General features: G+C 42.9%; 1 protein-coding gene across 16 annotated transcripts in view; it reads left to right on the top strand.

The window, feature by feature from the left end:
- Positions 1-12,467, top strand: part of CALD1 (caldesmon 1) — a 231,553-nt gene that overhangs the window by 147,682 nt on the left and 71,404 nt on the right. For 3 of the 16 annotated variants that reach the window (XM_024990457.2, XM_024990460.2, XM_010804516.2), the window contains exon 1: positions 4,833-5,028. In XM_024990457.2, coding sequence (XP_024846225.1) covers positions 4,976-5,028 — 53 coding nt within the window. In that variant the 5' untranslated portion in view covers positions 4,833-4,975. 16 annotated transcript variants of the gene reach the window in all.

A 12,467-nucleotide genomic window follows, 5' to 3' on the forward strand; every position in this document is an offset into this window, starting at 1 on the left:
CAGAGATAAGTGGATTTCTATTTCAGGCACAGGAAGTCTAGTTCAATCACCGAATAAATTGAGCGTTTAAGAGTGATTAAACACTGGGACCTTGACCATGGGATGTCACCTTAGAAGTAGAGGACTTCAGCTGTGCCACTTTCAGAATACCGTTCACTCTCCATCTTGCATTAATATTTTAGAATGCATATCTTATCTCCCTTTGGGACTGCCCTTCTTATCTTTGGAGGCCTCATGGCTCTTAACTCTATGACTTGCTTGTAATAAATATCCAAATAGTGTTAGGTAGGGGGAAGGTGCTGGAATGGAAACTATATGGCCACCATTATGAGGTAGACAAGAGAATGTAGCAGCCCAAGCTGTGTTAACAGGCCTGGAGTGAGACCAGAGAATAGTTCAGAGAATTGTCTCAGCAAAGGCCGTAAACATTCTTGTGATGGACAGGGTGCTGCACTGAAAGACTATGAGGAGGGGAAAATGATGACTTTCTAGAACAGTCCATACAGCCCTCTACCCCCTCCCCTGCCCAGCCCAACACACATTCCACAGTGGGAACTACAGACTTTAGCTAAGACATGATATGGAAGGAGAGACAAGGAAAATACTGGATGGTAGAGAGCAGAAGAAAGAAGGAAGAGTAGTCTGTAATTTCTGCAAAAGGAGATGGAAAAGGGAGAAGCATTTCACAAGAAGGTTTCTCAGGAAAATCTGTTAAAAAAGCAGTAGTCCCAGGAAAAAACAAAGCAATATCATTTAAGTGAAACATGTTCAGTACCATTCAGGGAGGGGAATGGGGAGGAGGGTGATGCCTCAGCTGTGGAAGAAAGACTCTGAGAGGCCACAGGAAAGGAGGAAAGATGTAGTTAACCCCTTCGCTCCTGTTCCTGGTTAGCGGCTGTCTAGGCAAGATCTTTTGCCTCATTCTAAGAGTGTAGTGTCTGAATTTCTTTACAAGAAAAACTTTCTTCAAGAACTTTTTAAAACATCCTCTTTAAATTACTTGAATGGTTGCCTCTCATGTGTTTAGATATCCTTAAGTTGTGTTTCTGTAGGAGGTGTGTATGTGTCTGTCTGTCTTGGGTGCCTTAGGGTAGTACACAGGGCACTTCCCACATACCTCTCTTTTCCCTAGGGAATTGCTCCAAGGTAGAAGCTGTTCTTAAACAACCATTGCAGACCATAAAATCTGGAACAGATCATGGAGCTCCTACCTCCATGAAGTAAAGTTATTTTTAATCATATTTTATTAATAGAGGACCACCCTGTGGTGGGAGCTTATTTCTTTCTATAGCACTGACCTCCTTAAAACCTTCCCAGCCCAGAATCTCTTTAACGAAAAATGAAACAAACTATCTAGAAATGGAGGGTGCTATCAGTAATTTCCTTGATGCTGGAAAAGATTGAAGGCCTGAGGAGAAGGGGACAACAGAGGATGTGATGGTTGGATGGCATCACCGACTTGATGGACATGAGTTTGAGCAAGCTCTGGGAGTTGGTGAAGGACAGGGAAGCCTGGCGTGCTGCAGTCCATGGGGTGACAAAGAGTTGGACACAACTGAGTGATTGAACTGAACTGATTAGTAATTCAAGAGTGACCCAGATTTTCATTTCCACTAGTAAAAGAGGCCAGAAATGTCACATGTATGAGGCCTACTCTCTTGCTGAAGGATGACTGGCCCAGCTGTTCATAGTACCAATGAAGGATCATTACTTTGGCTCTCAGAGACACCAGTTCTGGCAGTTGGACCCTGAGTACCTGTATCTGTGCTACACAGTGAAAGCACATGTGCTTGCTGGTCTCTGCAGAAACAGACGCTGTTCACAAATTGCTTCTGGTATGTTCTTTCTGATTCCTCTCACTTTGCCTCTCCAGCCCTGGCGGCTGGACCTCAGAGGGCTACCTGGAAGCAGCTGCCTACTCCAACCCCGCTCTCGTCTTGTGAGTCTCTCATCTTCCTGCCTCTCAAATGCATCCAGTCTCCCTCTCATTGTCCTCTGTGCTCTCCCTCTTCCATACTGGAGTCTGACCGAGCCCCAGATTCATTCCTCTCTTTGCTCTTGTCATGTTAGTACCCTATTAGGTAGCAGGAGTTACGACATCCATTAGTTTTACAAACTGAAGACAGACAGCTACTTCCCAAACACATTCCATTAATTACAAGGGGCCAGCTACAAGAGTGCATGATTTCTCTCTTTCTATCTGTACAACTAGGGAAATAACTCGGTGGATATCTTTTATATAGCTGGCCATTAGCGTATTTTCAGTGCATGAATGTCAGCATGTTAGTGGAAAATTACTAAATTCTTGCTCTTTTCTATGTGTGTGTGCATGTGTGTGTGTGTGTGTGTGTGTGTGTGTGTGTGTATGTGGAGAAAAAAAGTCTGGCCTGGAAGAACCACTGAATTTTTTCCAGGCTAGTCGATTTTATGAATTTATTCTGATGATGCCAAAATTATAAGTGCCACCTCAAAATTGGAGTGGGAGTGGGAAACAGGAAATCAGGAGGTGAAATGTATTCCCAAGGTCAGTTGAGTCCCATAAGCAAATGCATTGGTTTTCTATCACTGCTGTAACAAAGAACCACAATCGTGGTGGCTTAAAACAGCACAAACTTACTATCTATTGTTCTAGAGGTACAGAGTCCAACACAGTTCTCTCCAGGCTAACCTCAAGGTATAGATAGACAGGGCTGCATTCCTTTCTGGAGGCTCTAGGGGCAAATCCATTTCCCTGCCTTTCCAGTTTCTAGAAGCCGCCACATTCCTGGATTCCTGGCCCCATGCTTCTATCTTCAGTGCCAGCAAGGTCATCTCTCTGGCCACTATAGCCATATCTCCTCGTGACCTCAGCGGGAGAGGCTTATCTCATTGTAGACATTTTGTGACTAAGAGTGAGCACATCTGGATAATCCAGGATAATCTCTCCACCTCAATGCCTTTAACTTAATCACATCTGGAAAATCCCTTCTGCCGTGTAAGGTAACATATTCACAAGTTCTGGGCATTAGGACATTGGATGTCTTTGGGAGAAACATTATTCTGCCTGCCACAGCAAATCACTGAATTTTAGAGGAAAAAAATTAAATGGGAAAAATATGATAGAAAAAGGAATGGCAAAATGCCTCAATGCATGTATCTATCACAGCTTTGGAGCAATAAACTCAAACCAAGTCAGTATTTTATTAAAGCCTCTTGTGTAATCTCTAATTTTATGAGTGTCTTGTGCACTTTAAGTAGTCTATATACATTGAGTGATAACATACATAATCAAAGGGATGTTTAAAGGTGTATATTCATTATGTGTGTGTGTTTAGTCGCTTAGTAGTGTCAGAGTCTTTGCAACTCCATGGACTGCAGCCTGCCAGTCTCCTGTGTCCATGGAATTCTCCAGGCAAGAATACTGGAATGGGTTACCATTCCCTTCTCCAGAGGATCTTCCCTACCCAGGGATCTAATCCAGGTCTCCTGCATTGCAGGCAGATTCTTTACTATCTCAGCCACCAGGGAAGCCCATTCTTCATAGTATACGGAGATAATTAACTTTAAAATTCATTAAACTCTATTACTCTATAAACTATGACTTTGAGAAAAGCATAGGACTTAAGCAGAAAAACAGCCAACATTTTCTAGTTAGTGAAAGTGAAGAGAGGATTTAATCTAACTAAATTAAACTTCTTTAAGTTGAGCACAAGAGTACCTGCTTTGGTTCCTCCCCGTGACATGGGATGAATTTTTGAAATACTCAGTGCTTTTGCATCCATGTTTGCAATGTGAAGCCATAGATTGCAAAGATTTTTTTTAAATCACGTGAAGGATGTGAATCAATGTGTGAAGGGGACTGTTTCTCCTGCTATATACCAAAAGAATCATCTTAACCTTACATTGTGGAGATCTGAGTCGTTCAACTGATTTAACAGAAAGCCAGTCCCATCAGTATCTTGGTGCCCCAGCAGCAATCTGTTCATTGCTTGTTAGAGATGAAGAAACACATTCACAACTCAGGCCTACACGGAGTGTCATCTCCAGATAGAATCAACACCACCCCCTCCACAGGGGCTGGAATCTGGCTGCTTTCCAAGCTCTTGCTGACCAGGCTCCCTTGCCTGGCCTGGCTGATGAGATCATCCCACCAAGTGCCACGGGGGCAGACCAGGCCCGCTGTTGCAACATGTTCCTTCCTCAGGCTGTTGCCTTCACTTCACCAAATGCCCTGTATAACACAGCATATCTCTGATCCACTGGCTCTCTTCCCTTTGCCTTTGTATGCATTTTTATATCATGCATCTTCCCCTGAATAAAAGGGATAATAGAGGTTTCTCAGATTTGATTTCTCAGTGGGAATTGTTTGCTTTGGAAGCCACCTACACCAATTCTAATTGAGAACAGAGCTCAGAAGGAGGGCCTGAGAACTGCACCCGGATGAACTTTTTGGTGGGCTGATTTCCGTTGATTTCTTTAGCATTGGACTGTGTATGTGAGTGATTCCAGGGTCGACTGTTTTACAAAAGCCTGGGCACGTGGATCAGTGTCTTTTTCTTTAACTAGTTCTCTACCTTAGAAGGATTCTTTGTAATTGATCATATAAAGTCTTCGTCATGAAAGCTACTGGGGATCCTGGGCCCCGCTGTCCAGTCATAAACATTGTGGAAATCACGAAGCAATCTGGGCCCTTTACAACCTACGTCTAAACATGATGAGCCTCTATTAGAGAGATTACAGTAAAAAATAACAATCAGCTCTCTGATGATCCTGTGCGGAGGGAAAGGGTGGGGAGGAGTAGATTTGGCAAAGGACAAGCCCAGACTTTCGTCACAGGGACAGACCAAAGTGTTAACACAAAGGGAGAACCCGGGAGCATCCCGCACACTGCATTTCAGCCCAGATAACATGGCACTTCCGCGGGCCGGGTCCACGCCCTGACCGCCGGAGGGTCTCAGCACCTCTGCGCCCGCCCGCCGCCCTTCCAGCTGCAGACATGCTCGCGGGATCCGGATCTCAGGGAAGACGCAGCCTGGCCGCGCTCTCCCAGTGAGTGCTCGCTTCACCTCTTCGGGGGTTTCTTCTTCTTTCTTATAAAGGAATTGCTGTTTTTAAAATGCTTTTTAATTGTGGGAGTGGGAGGAGAGAGGAGAAGCCAGGAGGCAAAGGAAGGCAGTGAATATGTAAGTTTCAGACCCGTATGGAACTTTTTTGGTCTCAACTTGGTGGTGGTTCTGATTGGTTTTCCTCGGTTCCATTTTTTGGGGTGGTTCGTAGACCATTTGCAGGGGGTTGATACCTAGGCACTGAGTTTTCTTATTCCAAATACCGATCCACAAAGCATCGGGTTTCTAAAGATCTGCTGTTAATTTAGACCTGAGCCCTCTGCTCGGAATGATCCATCTGCAGGGCTCAGAGACTTTGGCTAAAGCACACATTGCCCAATCCTTAGAGTCAACAGCCCAAAGCCCTTAATACACTGACCATCTGACTGTGACAGAACAAGACCCAGAGCACATGCTATTGATCAGAGAATTGTTCAGATAACAGGCTCCAAAGTTTAGGATCCTGGAATCTTAGAATGTTCAAGCTAGAGGGGCCCCTAGGGCTGTTTGCTGAAACTCTTTCCTATAGACTGAGAAACTGGAACCCCAAGGGGCAACTCCTCTCACCCAAAGCCAGACAGCAGTCAATAGCGGGGAAGCCAGTGTCTTTGTACTTGCAGGCAAGGGCCCTTTTCGCGCTGGCGTTTATGAGGTTTGGAAAACTCTCTGGGTCTTGGGAAAAGGTACCGCACAAGAGTAAGAACACCAGATGGCCTTTCAGTAAATCTGTCCCATTTTTGAAAGTTTTGGCATCGATTCAGCATGACAATTGTTGTTCCAGTCGCTCCAGCATTTGTGTAACAGTTCATCAAATAAACAGGAACTCAACAGGGTCCTAAAAAACGAGACCCACGTCCACTGCATTGGCAGATCTCTTGGATAACCAGTTTCTTTGCGTGTAATCACTCAAGTGTGAGAGCGAAAAGGGGTGTCAGAGCTTATCTGTATGGCTATCAGACTGGTTGGGTTTTTTTTTTTTTTTAGCAAATTTACTGTTAAGAGGAATTCTGTTACATAAAGGAGATGTTCTGATCAAATGGGTGGTTTTGGATCTAGAGCTTCTCTTCACCGCTGTAGTCCCCATTGCTCATCACCCCCACTCCCCATCCTTCTCTACCCCACCCCACTCTACCCACTCCACCAAAACTTCCTTGGAATCCTAGGTGTCCGTGGAATTTGAGAAACCCTCCAATTGTGTTCAATGGCTCAATTTCCAATGAGGAAACTGAGGCACATGGGGTAAAGGGCTGGCCCCGTATTCACAGCTGATCAACAACAGAGCCTGGAATGCAGGGCAAAGAGCCCAATCTGGGGGGGGGGGGGCGGTGTGTGTGTGTGTGTGTGTGTGTGTGTGTGTGTCAGTGTGAATTCCTGGTCCTGACTCTTCCCGCTTTATCATGCCCTTGCTTCTATCAGTTTACTTTCTCCATATCTCTCTCACTCTTATCTACTCATCTGTCATTACCTGAATTTCAGCAGTTACTGCCCCCCTCCCCCCCACACACACACCTGGACAGTTCTAATTGCCTCCTATCTGGTTCCAGCTTCAGTCTCTGTCCCCTTTCTGACCGTGTCCCCTCCGGCCCTCCCACCCCTCACCCTTGAAGATAGAGCTCACTGTCTTCCACGTGGCATTCAAGGTTCTCCACAATCTGCCTTTTGTATCCCTTCCCATTCTGACTGCCCCCTGCTCTGGCCAAATCAGATTACTCACTGGTCCCCAGATTCATTACATAAAAGCCACCTCCATTCCTTGGCTCACCCTATATCTTATGTGGAGAACACTCAGTTTCCCTCAGTTTCCCCTCCGAAATGGAGGAATTGAACAAGATTGGGGCTTCTGAAGTGTTCTATGGAGACCAAGGATTCCAAGGAAGTTTTGGAGTGGGTAGGGTGCGGTGGGATAGGGAAAAGACAAGGGAGTGTGGTGGGAGGTAGAGGCAATGGAGAGACGGGGTGTGATTGGAGAGTACCGTAGGGATGAGCGGCTCTATCTCATGTGCTTCTGACTCCATTCCTGTCCTTCAGGGCCCTCGTCAAACGCTCCCTTTCTCCACAGGGCTTCCTCCGCTCCTCTTTTGTCTCCACACCACTAACCTTTGTTGTCCATCCTTCTATTATTAGCTTTAAACTAAAGATAGTGGTGAGCATGCCTGTCCTCTTGCAATAAATGGTAATTCACTTGAGGGTAGGAACTATTTTGACTCTTTGGACCTTCAGCTTCCAGCGTGGTGCCAATCAATGATCAAAACATATTCTTTAACTTTCCCATTATTGGATAAATCAAACTCAGTTCATCTAAGTTTACACTTTTCATCGGAGTCATTTGAACACACCAGAGCTTCTGGACCTTCTGCTTGGGAAGAAGTTTTAAGTTAAATGCCAAAACAGATGCCCAACGAAACGATTTCTAAATTGCTTTGCATTTGCATCAGATAATTTATCTCAGTTTCATCACCTACGGAGCAAGATTGGAAGTATTTCTTTTATGAGGTACATTAAGATTCCTAAATGCCGAGACCTACCCAGGGTCATGTTATTCTCAGGGGCAGTTGTGAATGGTTTTTCAGTTCTTTCTAGTTTTCAAGGTGCTGTTTAATTTGTTCCTGGTATGATTATTGAGAGATTCTGTCACTTGCGATCTGATATTTTCACCACTTACTTTCTCATTTTCCCAAAGGCCAGGTGAAATCTTCTTGAGTCAAGATATGGGGTTTCCTGTAGATAGCCATGCTTCTGTCACTTTTGTAACAAACGTAGAAGGGTATATAAATTTTTAAACCATGATACCAAAGAAACGTAGGAAATTTTTTAGTTCATGCCACCGTTTTCTGAAGAAACTAAGTTAAAAACATGACAGGGAAATAAGCGTATCCAGGTCTAGTGGTTCCACTCACTACTCACAGTAGCCAAGACTATCAGGAAACCCCGTTTGTTACAACTGTGTTCAAGGAAAAAGTCAACAGTCTGGGCAGAGGAACATTCAGGCGTCTCCTCTCTTACCAAGTAAAGGGCATGTACATTTTGTGACTTTTGATTTGTATACCAAACCGGCCATTTTTGTTCACTTTGGAGTTCAAAGTTTGGCTTTAAATGGTTGACGTCACTGGACCTCTTATCTGGTTAAGGGTAAAATTACCACTTTCTGTTAGTAGATAAAAAATAAGAAAGAATGGCAGAGAAACGGGCAGTTACTCTTTGCCAGTATTGGGCACTCTGTGAACGATGTTGCTGAATTTCTGCTGGAATGGTGACTGTACCAAATCTTTATGGAAATGGTCTCGATTTTCTTCATGTGTCTTCCTAGCCACCTGGCCACAAGAGCACTGACTGGGTGCCTGGTGGCAACAGGCCTTTCTTTCCCCCCTGGTTGATGCAATTTGCATTGCTCACTTCTCTTTCACTCTTCTTACCTCTAACCTATTTCTATCCTTGACATGAGCGCTGACTTCCTACTGATTCTCACACCCCCCTCCCCAGTTCCCCCAAAATGGCTTTGCAGAGGCCAGGCTAGCTGAGGCCAGAGGAATGGGGGCTGGGGAGGTGTTCCTCTGCCATCTGGAGGCTAACATGCCTCTGGCATTCCCAACTGGACCAGTGAGGATGCCTTTTTCCCCTGTAGAAATGCAGTTTCAATTCTCAGTACTAGCTTCAGATATATCCTGGGTTTTAAAAGGTGGTTGTGGGCTGGCCCGAGATCCCAACTGCCATGTATAATAATGTTTGAAGTTCCAAAAACCAATTTGCAAATTAAGGTTTTGGAAACAAGCTTTTCATAAATGTAGGACTGCCTGAATTCATTTCCAAGCCTAATTGAGTTTTTAAGAGGAGCCTTTAAAAATCTGTAAACCTCACTCATTTCCATGTATTCATTCAACAAATATTCATTGAGGGTTTCCTGTGCCAGTTAGTGCTGCTGGGACTAGGCACTAAGAACATAAAAAAGAACAAAGCACAGGCTCTGGCTTCAAGATTATCTAGTCTTTTGACCTCCCGCCCACTGCAGGAATGCTCCTCTGTTCTCATCCCACACCCACCTCCCAGCAGACACACATCCCCCGGTCCATCAGGGGGCTGCCGTCAGAACGGACAGACACCTGACCAGCGCTAGCTGCGTTTCCCTGTTTTCTCTTTCCTTCTGACCCTCTGAAATGAATACTGGTTTCTGTTATACTTGAGTATAAACTTAAATACAATAAATTTATTTTGTGACTCAGTATGTCAGTGACTCAATGGACACAAGTTTAAGCAAATTCTGGGAGATGGTGGAGGACAGGGAAGCCTGGGCTGGTGCATGCCATGGGGTCGCAAAGAGTCAGACACGACTGAACTGACTAAGTACACAGGCACCACATATATATACCCATATATCTATTCGAAACAAATGTTTCACAAAATAATGCTCACTCTTGCTATGTACAGTGCCCTCTGATATTTTCTTTTTTCAAGTTGTACTATTGATTTTTTTCACTTTTATTAAAGTATGACTGACAGATAAGATTATTATACATCCACAAGATTCTCCAGGCAAGAATCCTGGAGTGGATTGCCATGCCCTTCTCCAGGTCAATTATTAAAGTCTAATTGACAAATAAGCTTATAATATATTTAAAATGTACTATATGATGATCTATAGATCTCTGCATTGTAAAAGAAGTCCCATAGTTAATTAACATATTCATCACCTATCATATTTAGCTTTCTTTCCTTTTCTAGTGAGAACACTTAAGTTCTACTCTTTTAGCATATTTCAGTTGACAACAATGTATTATTAACTGTAGTCACTATGTTATCCATTGGATCGTTAAGACTTTATTCACCTTATCACTATAAGTTTATAGCCTTTTACCAGCCTCTCCCCATTTCCCCTAGCCTCCAGCCCTTGGCAATCAGTATTCTCGTTTAAATTTTTTATTCAAATTCCACATGTAAGTGATAGGATGCAGTATTCGTGTTTCTCTGTCTGGCTTATCTCAGCGCAATGCTGTCCATATTCATTCATGTTGTTGCAAATGGCAGAATTTCCTTCTTTTAAAAAAATAAGTTTTGTTGGCCTATGGTTGATTTACAGTGTTGTGTTAGTTTCAGGTGTCCTTCTTTTTAAAGGCTGATAGGATTCCACATTACTGTGTACATATGTATATATTACAATATTGCGTATTATATATATTTACATACACATGTATATGGATCTCCATTCATCCATTGATGAATACGTAGGTTGTTTCCATACCTTGGCTATTGTGAGCAATGCTGTAGTAACATGAAAATACAGATATTTCCAATATAGTGATATAGTTTCTTGCCCTCTGATATTTTCTTTAGTCTATATTTCATTAAAAAATGCTAGTCATAACCTACTAAGTAGCCCCTGACCCTGATAGCTGCCTGTTTCAGAGATCAGCCTAGATACTTAAAGAGAGGCTTTTCAAGTGGGAATCAGAGGGTCTTGATTCTGGTCTAACTCCTTCAGCAATAAGCCCTGTGATCTCCAGGAAGCCACTTCATCTTGCTACAATGCAGCTGTAAGATAGAAATGCTCGTGTCTGCTCAGTGTAACTTGCAGGGTGGTAAGACCATCCAGTACAGTGATGTGTGTCAAAGTATATGGAAAAAAACTAAGTACTAAACAAATGCAAGTTATTATTAAATAGCCTTATTTTTCCCAATTAAATGGGAAGACCATTTGTTCTTTATAGAGTTGTGGAAAGATCCTTGCATGGGCTATAATATTATGCAACTTCACAAATGAAAATCTCAGAGTGACATTTGTTTGGGATGTTGTAACTAGGTTTGTATTTAAGAAGCTCAGCCAGGTCATCCTCTTTTCTCTGCCCTTAAATCCTTTTTCCGGTTGTAAAATCAAGGAAGCTACTAGGTGGTCGGTGGATTTTTAACTTCTGAGCCAATTTGTGAAGGAGTGTGCTTTGCCTGATAGTATCTGCTCTGGCCCACTGCATTGATAAATGCTCATTTCCACTGCTATTAAGACTGCTTTTTATTAAAAACAACTGACATTAAATAAAAGTAATGAGTAAAGGAGATAGCTTTATTAAGAACGGTTTAAAACAATAAAATTCTAAAGAAAATATGGTACTTTTCTCACTGACCATTCACTTTTTCTTTATAACCTTTATTGTAAACCTCATCTCATGCAGACATTGATTAGAATGCTTCTTACATCTTGATATTGCTATTTAGGCCCTGGTATTTTAGGCTGGTATTTTCTATGCTAATGAATTCCTATTGAAGGTCTAACCCACACTAGACAGGCTCTTCCAGGCTTGCTCTGTCTTTTCTTTCCATGACTTCTTTCTGATAGTTACAAGGAATAAGCACTCACCTTTTCTAGAACTCAATTCTGTAAGTCACTATGCCTTACTCTTTATATGCAACAGAGATAATACGTGCTTAGTTACTCAGTCGTGTCCGATTCTTTGTGACCCCATGGACTGTAGCCTGCCAGGTTCCTCTGTCCATGGGGATTCTCCAGGCAAGAATACTGGAGTGGGTTGCCATGCGATTCTCCAGGGGATCTTCCCAACCCAGGTATTGAACCCAGGCCTCCCGTGTTGCAGACAGATTCTTTACCAACTGAGGCACCAGGAAGAGATAAAATAACAATATAATAAAGTAAGGACTATACTCACCCCAAGATAATTAGCCACTTTTGCTCCTTGAAGAGTGAAAACATTCTTGCACAGATCAGCGATACCCCACCAAAGGCCACAGTTCATAATTATCTTGCATAGTTTCCAGAGAAGGGTACATGAAATATAAAACATTTAAGGAATTTTTTCAACCTACCTTTAATATGGTTTCATGATATTTATAGCTTTTGTGTAATTCCTATAGCTTCTTAATGAATTAATATGATATGTCTAAGAATTGAATTGAAAATAATGGTGTTCACACAACTTTTTAATAAGAGTAAATTTAAGGTCCAAGGTGGCCAGTGTATACTGAACTTTTGAAGCAGAAGAGATGGCTTTAAAGAGGAGCTGGTCACTCACCTCTGCTATTTCTTAGGTAGTCTTTCCAGAGTGAAACAGCCCTGCTGGCTGGGAAAAAGGTCTCAGTACTCTTTCAGACCCAGCTTTCAAAGCACTAAATGGGCACATTATTGGCAGGTGAAAACTAGAACCTGACTCCCACATCTGTTTGGACTTTGATCTTTGATAAGTGTGTGATTAAGCAGGTCTGTTAATTTCAGTGGGCCTATGTTTCTTCATATGTGGGGTGGAGCAGGTGGGGGGAAAGAAAGGTTTAGTGTCTGTCTTGCAGGTTTAGTGAAAATCAAAGGAATTAGTTATGTGACGGTGTATAAACCACAGCAGATAATCAATCAGTGTTAAATTATCCATCTTCCTCTCCCGTAAGAGC

The sequence above is a fragment of the Bos taurus genome, chromosome 4 (genome assembly GCF_002263795.3).
Source record: "Bos taurus isolate L1 Dominette 01449 registration number 42190680 breed Hereford chromosome 4, ARS-UCD2.0, whole genome shotgun sequence".
Lineage (NCBI taxonomy): Eukaryota > Metazoa > Chordata > Mammalia > Artiodactyla > Bovidae > Bos > Bos taurus.